The 12387-nt window shown below is 42.6% G+C and overlaps 1 protein-coding gene across 1 annotated transcript in view; it reads left to right on the top strand.

Moving 5' to 3' along the window:
• Nucleotides 1-1101: 1101 nt before the first annotated feature.
• npr1b (natriuretic peptide receptor 1b) overlaps nucleotides 1102-12387 on the top strand; it is a 31600-nt gene continuing 20314 nt past the window's right edge. The window contains exons 1-4 of the mRNA XM_077528268.1: nucleotides 1102-1746; nucleotides 4311-5081; nucleotides 9319-9506; nucleotides 10686-10799. Coding sequence (XP_077384394.1) covers nucleotides 4322-5081; nucleotides 9319-9506; nucleotides 10686-10799 — 1062 coding nt within the window. The 5' untranslated portion in view covers nucleotides 1102-1746; nucleotides 4311-4321. The remainder of the gene's footprint in view (nucleotides 1747-4310; nucleotides 5082-9318; nucleotides 9507-10685; nucleotides 10800-12387) is intronic.

Here is a 12387-nt window from a genome sequence, read left to right as displayed (position 1 = left end):
GTCAATTATTTCAATGATTCTCAGACCCCCTTTTAGCCCTAGGGGAGAACAAATCTAGGGGCCGTCCCAGGTAGGAAGATGAAGGGGGGGAAAGACAGCCAGGTAACAACTTGGAATAAGCGCAGTAATAATTTCATATTTAGTGTATTTTTCCAGCACGCCCATTCGTCTCATCCCCAACCATGAAATCCACCAATCATGTGACACCTTCATGTCTTCTATACACACTTGATGATGATGATGATGATGATGTGCACGAATAATGACACGGCAGCAGCGCGTTAAATAATTGAGCAGGCAGGCAGCATGAAGGCGCGCCTGCACTTCCTGCTGAGACGCCGACAGGCGGCGCCGGGAGCAGGAAGGATCCCGGATGTGGACCGGGCCGGGACCGGGCGCCATCTCCACATTTCACGTATGCGCTGACCTTACTAAGGTGTCGTCCGGGTTGCTACGGCAACGGAGACACCTGCCAGCAACAACCCGGGAGTCACATGCACCACGCACGCCATGTGCATGTCGAACTATCGACAACCAGGAAGTGTCACGTGATGGCACACGACAGAAACACACTACTGTGACACGCCTTTTATCTGTTTGACCAAACTGCAGCAGTGCATAAAAAGAGCCAAACTGAAACTGAACAACTAGATCGATTTTAGTGCCAGTATCGATCCGATATCGATAATGGATCGGTATCGATAATATCTATATTTTGGATCGCTCCATCCACCTCTAATTGCAGGCACGTGCGCATGTGTGGCGTGTGACGGAGCGCCGATGGGACTTTTTTTGGTGTGTTTTTTTCCCCCCAAAGTGCTTCATTAATGATTGAACATTACACAATCGGACAACACGGTTGACTTTTTCAACATTTTTCAAATATAAAAAATTCAAATGTCCTATCATTCATTATACAATGTGATTGATGAAATTAAAGTGATTGATTGTGCTTCAAAAGATAACACGAGTAATTATGAGAGTAATATTTGCTAGCATGGCGAACAAACGTATCTTTCGTTTGCATCTCATTTCCTCCCATTTGTTCTTTTTTGCTTTTCCTTTCCTTGTGGCTCGCTCATTTCCTCCCCTTGACCCTCCTCCAGTCCAGTCCAGTCGAGTCGAGTCCCTCCCTTACTTGCTGGCTTCCCTTCTCGTGTACTGCCGCTGCTGCCAGTTTGTCGTCTTGTTGCTCTTTTCGCGTCCCTCATCATCACACTGGAGAGCGAGTGGCGCTTGTGTGTGCGGCTGCGGCAGGCCAGGAGGGGAGGACGGACACAAACAAATTGAGAGACGTACAGCGGAGGACAATTTTGCCTCGACTTGACGCCGCCGTCATTCATTCACGGACTGATTTTGTTTGCTTGCGGCTGGTTGGCTTCTCGCCTGTCTGACTTTTTTTTTTTTTTTTTTTTAATTGTGTTTTTGTACCCCCACCCCCCACCCCCCTCCATTCCACACTGCATGCTGATGTCAAAGTTGTGTGGAGGAGGACACATGGAATTCATTTGGTGCCTCGACAACAATTTTGTTTTTAAGTGAGGTGGAAGAAAAGTGCTTAACTTCTCTCTTCTTTCTTGAGGCCGATGGAGGACATCGATTGTGTCTTGTAAATTGGAAGATATTTGTTGTGACGTTGACGACGTCAGCTTTGGCGGGCAGCGGGATTCATTTTAGCGTGTTGCTAGCTGTGCGCGAAAATCAGCAAAAGTGACCAAATGAAGACTCAAGAGCGCACGCGTTGAGGTGAGAACAAAAATTGTTATGGTATACATCAACTGACATATGAACCCTGATTTATGCTCAGCATCAATTCCGAATTTACTTCACAAGTCAAAATGGCAGTCAAGTCCTTCTAGCTGACGTCACTGATTAGCTACCGCTACGCCTCCCGGAGGGCAAGTCTCCCCATAACAAATGAATGTCAAGAGCTTGATTTTCGTTAAAAGGTGGGAAATATGTCAAGTGTAAAAAAAAAAAATATATATATATATAAAAAATTACCCAATTAGGACACTACATTACTGCGAATCATTGAAACCAGTCGTTTGAAGCCGCTAGCTACAAAAAAAAAAAAAATGGAGTTTGTTGGGCGGTAAAGTGGAAGTGGAAGCTTAAGATATGCAGTTTTTGCTTGAAACAGTATGTCGATTACTACGTTCATGGTGTAAATTGTCATTCATGAAATGGTTTGTGTCCGGATATACTCATCTTGCTGTATATGCCTTCAAGCTATCTTAGTTTGCTAGCTGCTAACAAGCAGACTGCACGTCGTTTGCAACATGTTCCTCAGCAGAGATCAAGCCTGAGTTAATGTTAATTGTGACCACCGTGTTAAATCGTTAACTTTTTGTTCAAAATGACTTTAATACTTATGCAAAATAGTATGAATAATTGTTTCACTAAAGATAATTTGGCTCATTCATCACGTCTGCCTGGAATTTACGATCAGAGTTTAATATTATGACCCACTGTATATGAAAAAGTACCTGATATCAAATGATGTGAACATATCCTTGAATTTTTTTTTCTGGGTGCAAAGCAGTTGCGTGGTAGTTTGGCGCTAGCCACCATGCTCGTCTTTCACTCCTCACTGTCTTCCGCCTGGTCTGGAATCCCTGCCGGCAGCCGAAATAATGATCTCCAACCAACCATTTCTGATATTTCCGCAATCCAAATGCTTCCTTTAACACAGTGTAAACAAACAGCGACATATTGTATTGATTTCGACTGTGACTAGCATACAAAAGCGGGCAGAAAAACGCTTGTAATCTCATTTTAATCTCTTAAAATGTGTCTATGAAAGTCTGTGTTGTTGGGCAGAATGCTCCTATGTCCAAATTTGGTTCATTGAATCGTTTTTCAAAATAGAAACTGCCATTGGTCAGTCCCAATGTAGGTAAGCTATGTTATTTTTCAAATCTGAAGTGTTAAAAATGACATATTTTGGCTATGGGGATGTCATGTTGATAACTGAACATACATGGTGTTTTTTTGTATTGTTTTGTTTTATTTTGGAGGTGCGAGTATTCCACCCGACGCCAGCGACAAGTTTTTAAAACAGGCAACATATTGCTGTACCTCCAAAATGGTTCAACAAATTTCAGGAGAGCCCAAAAGTGTCATGTTTGTTTCAACCATTAACATTGTATCTTTAGAAAGAGTCGAAGCCCTTTTTCAACACTTAAAAATAACACACACACACACAGGTGTGGACTGACCGATGGTATAGATTTTTGGGATAAAAAATGTTAATTTATATATATATATTCTTTCGAATAGATGATCCACTATAGCACATGTTGCCTAGTAAGTTATGATTGCATTTGTCATCTGAGCCACCTGGCAAAATGAAATATGAGCAAAATGGGATGGTGAGAATGAGTTGACCTTTTTTGCGTGACCTCGAGAGTTGAATGGTGCTCATTAATGAAAGCGACGCCGTTAATTAAAGAACGGCTCGTTAACTGCCAGAAGTTTGCACTCGCCATGCCGGACGTTGTGAGCGTCACTCGCTCAGATTTGTGTCAGGACATTTCAGCTTTTACTGTGCGAGGCATTAATGAGCGTCGTCGCCGTGATGTGTTTCACAGACATTGATGATGAGATTTCTTATGAGATGCTTGGAGATCTTTCAAACAAAAGGTTTGTGTGGTGACGTAGTGAGGCGCAAGTCCACCCAAATCTCCATCATCATCATCATGCGATGTAGGTTAGTGCGACATTTTACTAGAAATTGATTGGAGATATCTCGCAGGCATTTTTCTTCGTCCTTTAATTTAACTTAAGGGACTCTGATTTGCTTTGTGTGGAAACATTTATGAGAGCGACACATTTCGGAGGTTGCTGTTGAGGCCTTTATATGACATTTGAATGATGATGACGAGACATTTTTCAGGTTTGTGGCAAATTTACGAATGTTTTTTTTTTTTTTTTCCTCACAAATTTGCAAGTTTAGAAAGTGGCAAATTGGCCACTTTCTAAACTCGCAAATTTGTGGGGGGGTTTTCTTACTAATTTGCCACTTTAGAAACTCGCATATTTGAGGGTTTTTTTTCTCACAAATTTGCCACTTTCTAAACTCGCAAATTTAGTTTTTTTTCAAGTGGCAAATTTGCGAGTTTTTTCTCAGAATATTCCCCCCGCCCTCTCAAAAGAAATATATATTGATACGTGGCCCTAATATGTTGTGGTAGTTGACACATTGAGGTGTTTTTTTTTGTTTTTTGTTTTTTTTCCCCCCATGCATGATACATTTTTTGGGGGGAATGGATTGTGGAAAATTTGAAGAGGTTGTGTGATGTTTTTAGGGTCGGTGACGATGGGCACCCCCTGCGGACCGAGGACGGCCCCCATCCGCCGCCGTCGCCGCGCCCCTCTGCTGCTGCTGCTGCTGGCGCTGACCCTATCGCGTCCCGAGCGGGTCCTCGGCGGGGGTTGGCAGCCACAGCACGGGCGCGTGAACGTGACGCTGGCTGTCATCCTGCCCGAGAGCAACACGGCCTACCCGTGGGCGTGGCCGCGGGTGGGCCCGGCCCTGGCGCGGGCGGTGCGTCGAGTCAACGCCGACCCCGGCCTGCTGCCCGGCACGCGCCTGACCTACCTGTTCAAGAGCAGCGAGAACAAGGCGGGCGTGTGCTCCGAGTCGATGGCACCACTGATGGCGGTGGACCTGAAGATGGCGCACGACCCGTGGGCCTTCATCGGGCCGGGATGCTCGTACGCCTCGTCGCCCGTGGGCCTGTTCACCACCCACTGGGACGTGCCCATGGTGACGGCAGGCGCGCCGGCTGTGGCCTTCTACGGCGGCGACTACCGCTCCATCACCAACACGGGCCCCACCCACACCAAGCTGGGCAAGTTCGCCCTGCGCGTCTGCCGCCACTTCGGCTGGCGCCGCCATGTCATGCTGATGTTCAGCGACGACAAGGTGGATGACCGGCCGTGCTACTTCGCCGTGGAGGGCCTCTTCGACGAGCTCAAGCGGGTCAACGTCACACTGGTGGACAGCTTCTTCCAGGAGAACCGCACGCACATCGACTATGCGCAGATCCTCGCCGACGTGCAGGACGAGAGCAGAGGTCAGTGCGCCGCGCAATGTCGCTTTTATGGGCCGCCTGCCTTCCAAAATGAGGTGTAAACAAAAAGAAAAATGACTTTTTAAAGGTATTCATTGTACATGATAATAATGAAGTTACCACATTCATTATAGACAAAATATCAACTTTTTACTGCTGAAAATTAGTCAAGTATGCCTTTAAAAAATACAACAGCTGCACGGGTACTCCTCCTTCATTGCTCAGGGGGAAAAATAGTCACAAAGCCTGTTTTGGTATCAATAGAAATAAAGCAAAAAAAAAAAAAAACAAAGAGCAGAAATGCTATTTGCATATATTTTTTTCTATCAGGGCTGAAATCGGTTATAATCAGATTTTGGTGAGAAAGTCCTTGAGATTTTCACTCAGCCTGAAATTTCAGGAGGACTTTCATAAACAACCATAACAAAACCTTTGACAGGAAGTCAATGAAAAATTTGATTGGTAAATGTGAGGATGATCAATACCTTGGGTATGCATGACTTGATCACAACCTGCTAATGCTAACGCTACCATCACACTGGGTGTCATTGACAGCACACCGCTGTTCGTGGCCGTGTTTGCTGCAGGGCAGCTGCAGTGGAAACATGAGCCACCCTAATGCTCCCCCCCCTTTACTTCCACCCCCACCCTCCCCTCACCTGATCGATGGCGGCAGGCAGCTTGGGCAGCTTTTCGTTGGGAACACTAGCTTGGCACACAATGTCAAAATAAAGGCACACATTTGAATGATGATGATGATAAAAATAATAATATTTAGGAGTGTGATGATATAAACAATATAGCGATAAATCATGATACTTTGTCTCCCGATAGATTATTGATACGCCTACACAAGTATGGCGATATTTGTAGTTAATATACAGCCACTATAACGGCTCCATTGTTGATGAGCAATGACTTGGCAAACCACTAGGGGGAGCGCCTCATAAGAGTGGCGGGGAAATGGACGCAAGTCTTCAGGTGAACAAGACTCATCAGTGCACTTTGACTTGTGGAAGACATTTATCTGACTTTGCAGACGTTTCTATTAAAAATGTCTATCATATCTTCAATTTTAACATTTTAAAGCATATTTTATGTTTGGACTTTTTGAAGCACACAATTTCCGAGGAACATTAATATTGATGTATTCATTCAGGGAATAAGATGCCAGAGATATTTGCACTTTTATTCTTTGTACACAATGCGTAATGCAATAGTGTAAAATGAGTTGTAAGTGTTGCGCATTGTGAGCTGCCTCCCAACAGGACATTCATTAAGTTTGGTCGTCAACCTGCGTCCTTATAAGGAAGCTGCGGCTCGCCTATCAGATGTGCAGCTATTTCCTGACAAACACGCTCATTCCACTCGTCTCGCCAGCATCACAACATTTTCATTGTGTTGTTTTGTTTTGCCAATATTTTCAGTCCAGCCGGCCGGTCGGCGCCAAACATCACTTTCAGCTGGCAACCGCGCGCGTTATAAATCCGTTCCTGATCTAGCGTGAATAAAATTCAACACGTTACATCTCATTCCAGACGGCCACTCATTCATGCACAGACGCATGTTAGTTAGCGCATGACGAGTGATTTTTCAAACGCACACACACACCAGGGTTATTATAGTTTGGCATGTGGTTATGTTCGTTTTTATTAGTTTTAGTTACTTATAGGAATACTTCACTCATTGAGCCATTTTCAGCAATAAAAAGTGTTTATTTTGTCTATGATGAATGTGGTTAATTCATTATTTTTCATGTACCTTATACCTTTTATTAGAAAGTAATTTTTGTACTTGCTGTCAACTGATGACATCATCTGTGCTAACCAATCATGGCTCAGTTTGCTGACCAAACCCAGAAAACAGGTGAGCCGTGATTGGGTGTTACCTACTTCCTTAGCATAGGTGATGATGTCATCATCACTCGACAGCAAGTAGAAAAAATACTTTTGAAAGTGTCGTCAAATTCATTCTGGACAATTTACTGCTGGTAATTGTTCAATGAGTAAACTATCCCTTAAATAAATGTTAGTTTCAGTATTAGTCTTAGTTTTAAAAATGACTTGTGCACAATAGTTCAAAAACAGCATGGGAGCGACGTCATCTTTCGGTGCTTTTCTATTGGCTGCTGCGAGATGACGTCACTTGTGTGTGAGACACATTCAAACATCCTTATTCCGGTTAATATCAAAATAAATGTGCTTAAAATCACATTTCAAATGGTCCCCAAAGGTTAAATGATTGGCCAAAGACTAAAACGAAGGACATTTTTGCTATAACTATAGTTTTAGGTAAATATCAAATGTAGTTTCAGTTAGTTTTCATTTTGTAAAAAAAAACATTTTCATTTTTATTTGATTTCACCAACAAAATTTTTTGAATTTTAGTTTTAATTTTTCCATTAGTTTTAACGTGAGTGCATTTGGTTGAGAGATGACAAACTGAGCCAGAATGCCAAGCTTGTTTTTTTTATTTTGATTTTGTTTTGTTTTGTCTTTTCCTTCAGTAGTTTTTGAAATGGTCGATCTGCAAAGCGATGACATCACAACCAGCTGCTTTGAATGAATCTTCCAAAAATCCAATTTTCATAAACGAGCCTCAACTTTTCCCTTGCCTGCTCGCAACACGTTGCTGGACCGAACCATGCCGTGTAAATGGCAACAAACCTTAACAGACAATTTTAATCGCCTATAGATTCCACAAGAAAATGGCAAAGCACTACTTTTGTCTAAACGAAGCTTTCTCAAATCGGCGACATCACGGATGGCGAGCGTTGTGGCCTGTCATAGTGGGAGGAGCCAATCAATGGCGACTATTTTCGGCCCAGTGTTGGTTGGGGCGCGGCCAATCTTTTGAGTGTTTTCGCAGCGTGTGCGCGCGCGCGGCTGCTTTTACTGCCGACTTCCTGCCGGTGGAACAATAAGAGGCGCGGGAACAGGCACATGAGCAGCAGCAGCAGTGACGCCGCTCCCGAGACATCCTGACGCACGGGAGGAAGGCCAGAGATGTCAGCGGCACGAGTTGCACAATGCTAGCGCACAACAAATGCCGCCTTCGGCTTTTTGACATTTTTCTTATGTGACAGCCTCTTTGCAAAAATGGAATCCATTAATTTTTTGTTTTTTTCCCGCTCAAATTTTGGTACACTGGAACAGCCCATAAACGCAATGTTGTTTTGCAAATGTTTTCAAAACAACAAAAATGAAGGAATGACAGCCAGCAAATAGTCAAAGACTTTTTTTTTTTTTTTTTTTTTTGCCATAGAGATCCAAATTGAGCTCAGGCGCTTCATCTGGCCTCTCGTCATCCTCCAGAGGTTCCCAAAGCTGAATTTTCGTCAACGAAAACTTAACAAGAATAAATAAAAGAATGTGGAAGTTTACTGATTAGTATTTTCTAAATTTCAGTAAAAAAAAAAAAAAATCTCAACAATCGACTTATAAATTCGCATTGAGATTAATCGGTATCGAATCAAATTGTGACCTATGAATTGGCCAATAAGGCCAATCGAGTCATCAGGTACGAGGCAATTCGAAGAAACACGCCTACCTTGATCATCCGATAACATCACCTCCGAACCGCCGCCAGAAACAAATCAATCTTTGCTGTGCATACTTAGCTCAACCAATCAGGACGCAAGAATGCCAACGTCGCTAAGCGCAGGGCAGTCAATCTCAAATCTGATTGGATATTTAACTCATTCAAACACAAAAACGTATAAATACGTTTTTAATACTTTGTCCTTCACTCCCCAAAACTCATTTATACATTTTGAATGTTTTTTTTTTTTTTTTTTTTAATGCTAGAGCATACAGAAGGCTTTGATACAGCTTCTGACATGAAGAGGTGGCTTGAAGCAATTGTAATGACAAGAAAACGGCCAGCAGGTGGTAGCAGAGTATAAAAGACCAACCAGGGCAAGTTCACAACAAGCCCTTTTTGACACTGCTTTCACCAGGAATGTGTAATATTGATGAGACTGATCTATATTCAAATACTAATTGCTGCAAAACAAAAATAGATGCAAATATATATATTTTTTTCCTGATGAAAGAAGAGACTCTAATCTTTTTTTTCGGTAGGTTCCATGTTTTTATGACAATAGAACACAATGTTGTGTGGGCCTTGCAAAATCATTCCAAATCCAGTAAAACAGCCGGGAGTGAAGGGGTTGCTTCAGTCAAAATGGACGCCAGTCAATCAGTTAAAAAGAAAACACGGGTTTGCGTGTTTTCCGCAGTGATGTTCGTGTGCTGCTCGCCGGACGTGTTCAGACGCTTGATGGTGCACTTCCGTCGCGCCGACCTCCCCCACGAGCAGTACGTCTTCCTCTTCATCGACGTGTTTGGCGAGAGCCTCAAGTCCCCCGAGCGCCAGCCGTGGGCGCGCGGCGACCTCGACGACCCCGTGGCCAAGGAGGCCTTCCAGGTAGCGTCGGCCGCTCTCGCCCGCTCGTCACGTTTTTTGCGCATACGCGACGACGTGGCCTCCTTCATGTTGTCTTGGCAACAGGATGATGATGATGATGATGATGATGTCACACGTGTTGTGTTGAGGCGATGATGCAAGCCGTACGTGTCACTTAGTAACGTGCTATGTGTCATATGCAGTGATGGAACCATGTATTTCAAGCCGATATTCAGCGGCAGTAAAAGAGAAAATATTAGTGTCAAAATTTTAAAAAATAAAAACGTTTTCTTTTCATATTAAGCATATGAGGAATTGACCGCTTTGTTTTAAAAATGATAACAAAAACTGCTGGGAGCTTCCAGCACGTGTTAAGCTAAATTCAAAACGAAGCAAGTCAATAGTTCCATCAAGTTTTCGACTGTAAAATAAGTTTTCCAAAATTTGAACATCATTTCTTCATTTATGTATTTTATTTATTTTATTTAAATAAAACGTGTAGTGAGTTTAAATAAATCCATGAATTGAAGTTGGCTTTATCTCACTGAACCGCAAATACGAGTGAACGTAGCTCATTTTGTGTTTTTATTTTGTCACAGTACTTTTGAGAAAGATTTCAAAAGATCTTCGCAGCCAATGAAAAATGGTCTGAATATGTTTGAAAATGTCTTTAGTGACAAGTCGAAACTGCCTGCGAAACAACTTTCAAATCCTGACGAAAACCTTAAATCTGCTACGTTCGCAAGCATTCACAGCTCAGCGAGATACCAGTTTTATGTAGGGGTTTCCTCCTCAGATGTGTGAAAAAGTCATGCACTGTCCTCTTCTGTTGAGATGACGAAACTGATTTTCATTTTGATTTTGAGAGAACGACTTCATGTGCAGTTCAAACAACCCATTTGTATTATTTTGCCAATATTGTTCAATGTTTTCTAATAAAACAAGATGAGAACACTGAAGGTATATGCTTCTTGGAATGAAAAAAAAAACGGGATCGGCAAAAATCGGGATCGGCAGATCAGACTTTTTAAAAGATTGGTCGGAAAATTGTGATCGGTGCATCCCTCGTTTTATCAGCTCTCAGATTCGTAAAAAAGCTGATACCGATATTTGGTATTTTGACAAATATCAGCACCGATAATCTGTATTATCCCTCGTCATATTTCACGTGCGTGATGCAACGATGTCTTGTCTTGCCAGAGCGTGAAGATCCTGACGTATGGAGAGCCCCAGAACGGCGAGTACAAGGAGTTTGTGGAGAACCTGAAGATGGACGCCAAGCGCATGTTCAACTACACCATCGACGACTCATTGGTCAGTCCGCACACGCAAAACAAAATGGAGCTTTTCCACTCTGCGCTAAATGCTAAGCTGGGGGTGGGTGATATGACAATATTAGATGGTGAAGGACTTGAATGTGTTGACGATCTCATAAAGCTGAAAGATGGTCAAGATGGTTTGTTGGGCACGTTCGATACAGTTGAACTTTATGCGGGGTTATTCATACACCGTTGGCACTCTTTACTGCCTCCTGTAGTCTGGGAGAATATCGACCACAGCTGCTGACGTGTACCCGAAAAGTGACGCATGTTGCTGTTCAGTACCATTTTTGTTTACATTTGATTTCATTTGATGTTTTAAATCTTACAAAAATGTTCAGTAATGTGCAGATTCGTCTAAAAATAGATGTAAATAAAGAATTGTGATAAAATCGAGCTTGTGATTTGATTTTTAATGAATTGTGATATGACATTTTTACTATATCGCCCACCCCTACGCTAAGCTAACATATGTTGACGCCCGTCGTCCAAACGTTGCACTGATGTTTTACGAGCGCTATCTCGCCACTATCAGCCACTTTTGCTCCATGCAGCAATACGCGTAATCGCAATACTGCACTAGCCTGCTCCCTTTATCGCACACGCATGTGTGTGCGTGTGTCGTGTTCAGGTTGTCATGCTGCTCGTAAAGCCAGTTAATCAGTAGCAGACAGCTGAGAGACGCTAATGAGCTTAACTCTCCCTCTCGCTCACACGCACGAACACAAACGCAATAAATATATGTCAGCAAACACGACGTCACGTTTGAGTGTTTGCATTGTATATATTCTCACGTGTGGTCAAAAGTTGAGGTGACGGTTGAAAAATATACAAGAGTAACGGAAGGTGTGACGCGCTTGAGAAGGTGATCACTCATCGTTGGTGACTGACGTTTGAGTTATGTGAGGGTTGCAAATCACAAACGAAAAGAAAAACACAAAATGTTGCGAATGCCACTCGTGATCAGAAGGAGAGATTTTCAGGCAATGAATTTCGTTTTATCCCTCCCAGATCTTTCACGATATTCCCGTACATTCAAGACTCTCAGCTTGTCTGCAGCAGTTGGACCGTAAATGGCGCAGGGCTTCAAATCAAATCGTTAAATAGTCCATCGTTATTTGATTTTTATTTTTTTTTTAGCTGAGAGTCTCATTTGGAACAGTATCTAATGTGACGATATCTCGATATCGTGATACTTTATCTCTCAATAGATTATTGATACGCCTACGCAAGTGTCGCAATATTTGTAGTTCATATACAACCACTATAATGGCTCCATTATTCATGAGTTATTGAGCAGTTACTTGGCGAGCCACTAGGGGGAGCTCCTCATAAGAGTGGCGGAGAAATGGACGCAAGTCTTCAGCAAAGAAGACTCATCAGCTTACTTTCACTTGTGGAAGACATTTATCTGTCCAGTTTTGCGTACATTTTCATGAAAAATGTGTATTATATCTTAAATTTTAACATTTTAAAACATTTTGTGTTTCAACTTTTTAAATCACACAATTTCTGAGGAATATTAATAATAGCCACTGTTTGATGTTTGAACAGCATTGAAATAAAATATGAAGGATTACTGT

The sequence above is a fragment of the Festucalex cinctus genome, chromosome 7 (genome assembly GCF_051991245.1).
Source record: "Festucalex cinctus isolate MCC-2025b chromosome 7, RoL_Fcin_1.0, whole genome shotgun sequence".
Lineage (NCBI taxonomy): Eukaryota > Metazoa > Chordata > Actinopteri > Syngnathiformes > Syngnathidae > Festucalex > Festucalex cinctus.
The sequence above is the reverse complement of the archived record's forward strand: the minus strand, read 5'-3'. Positions and strand labels throughout refer to the sequence as shown.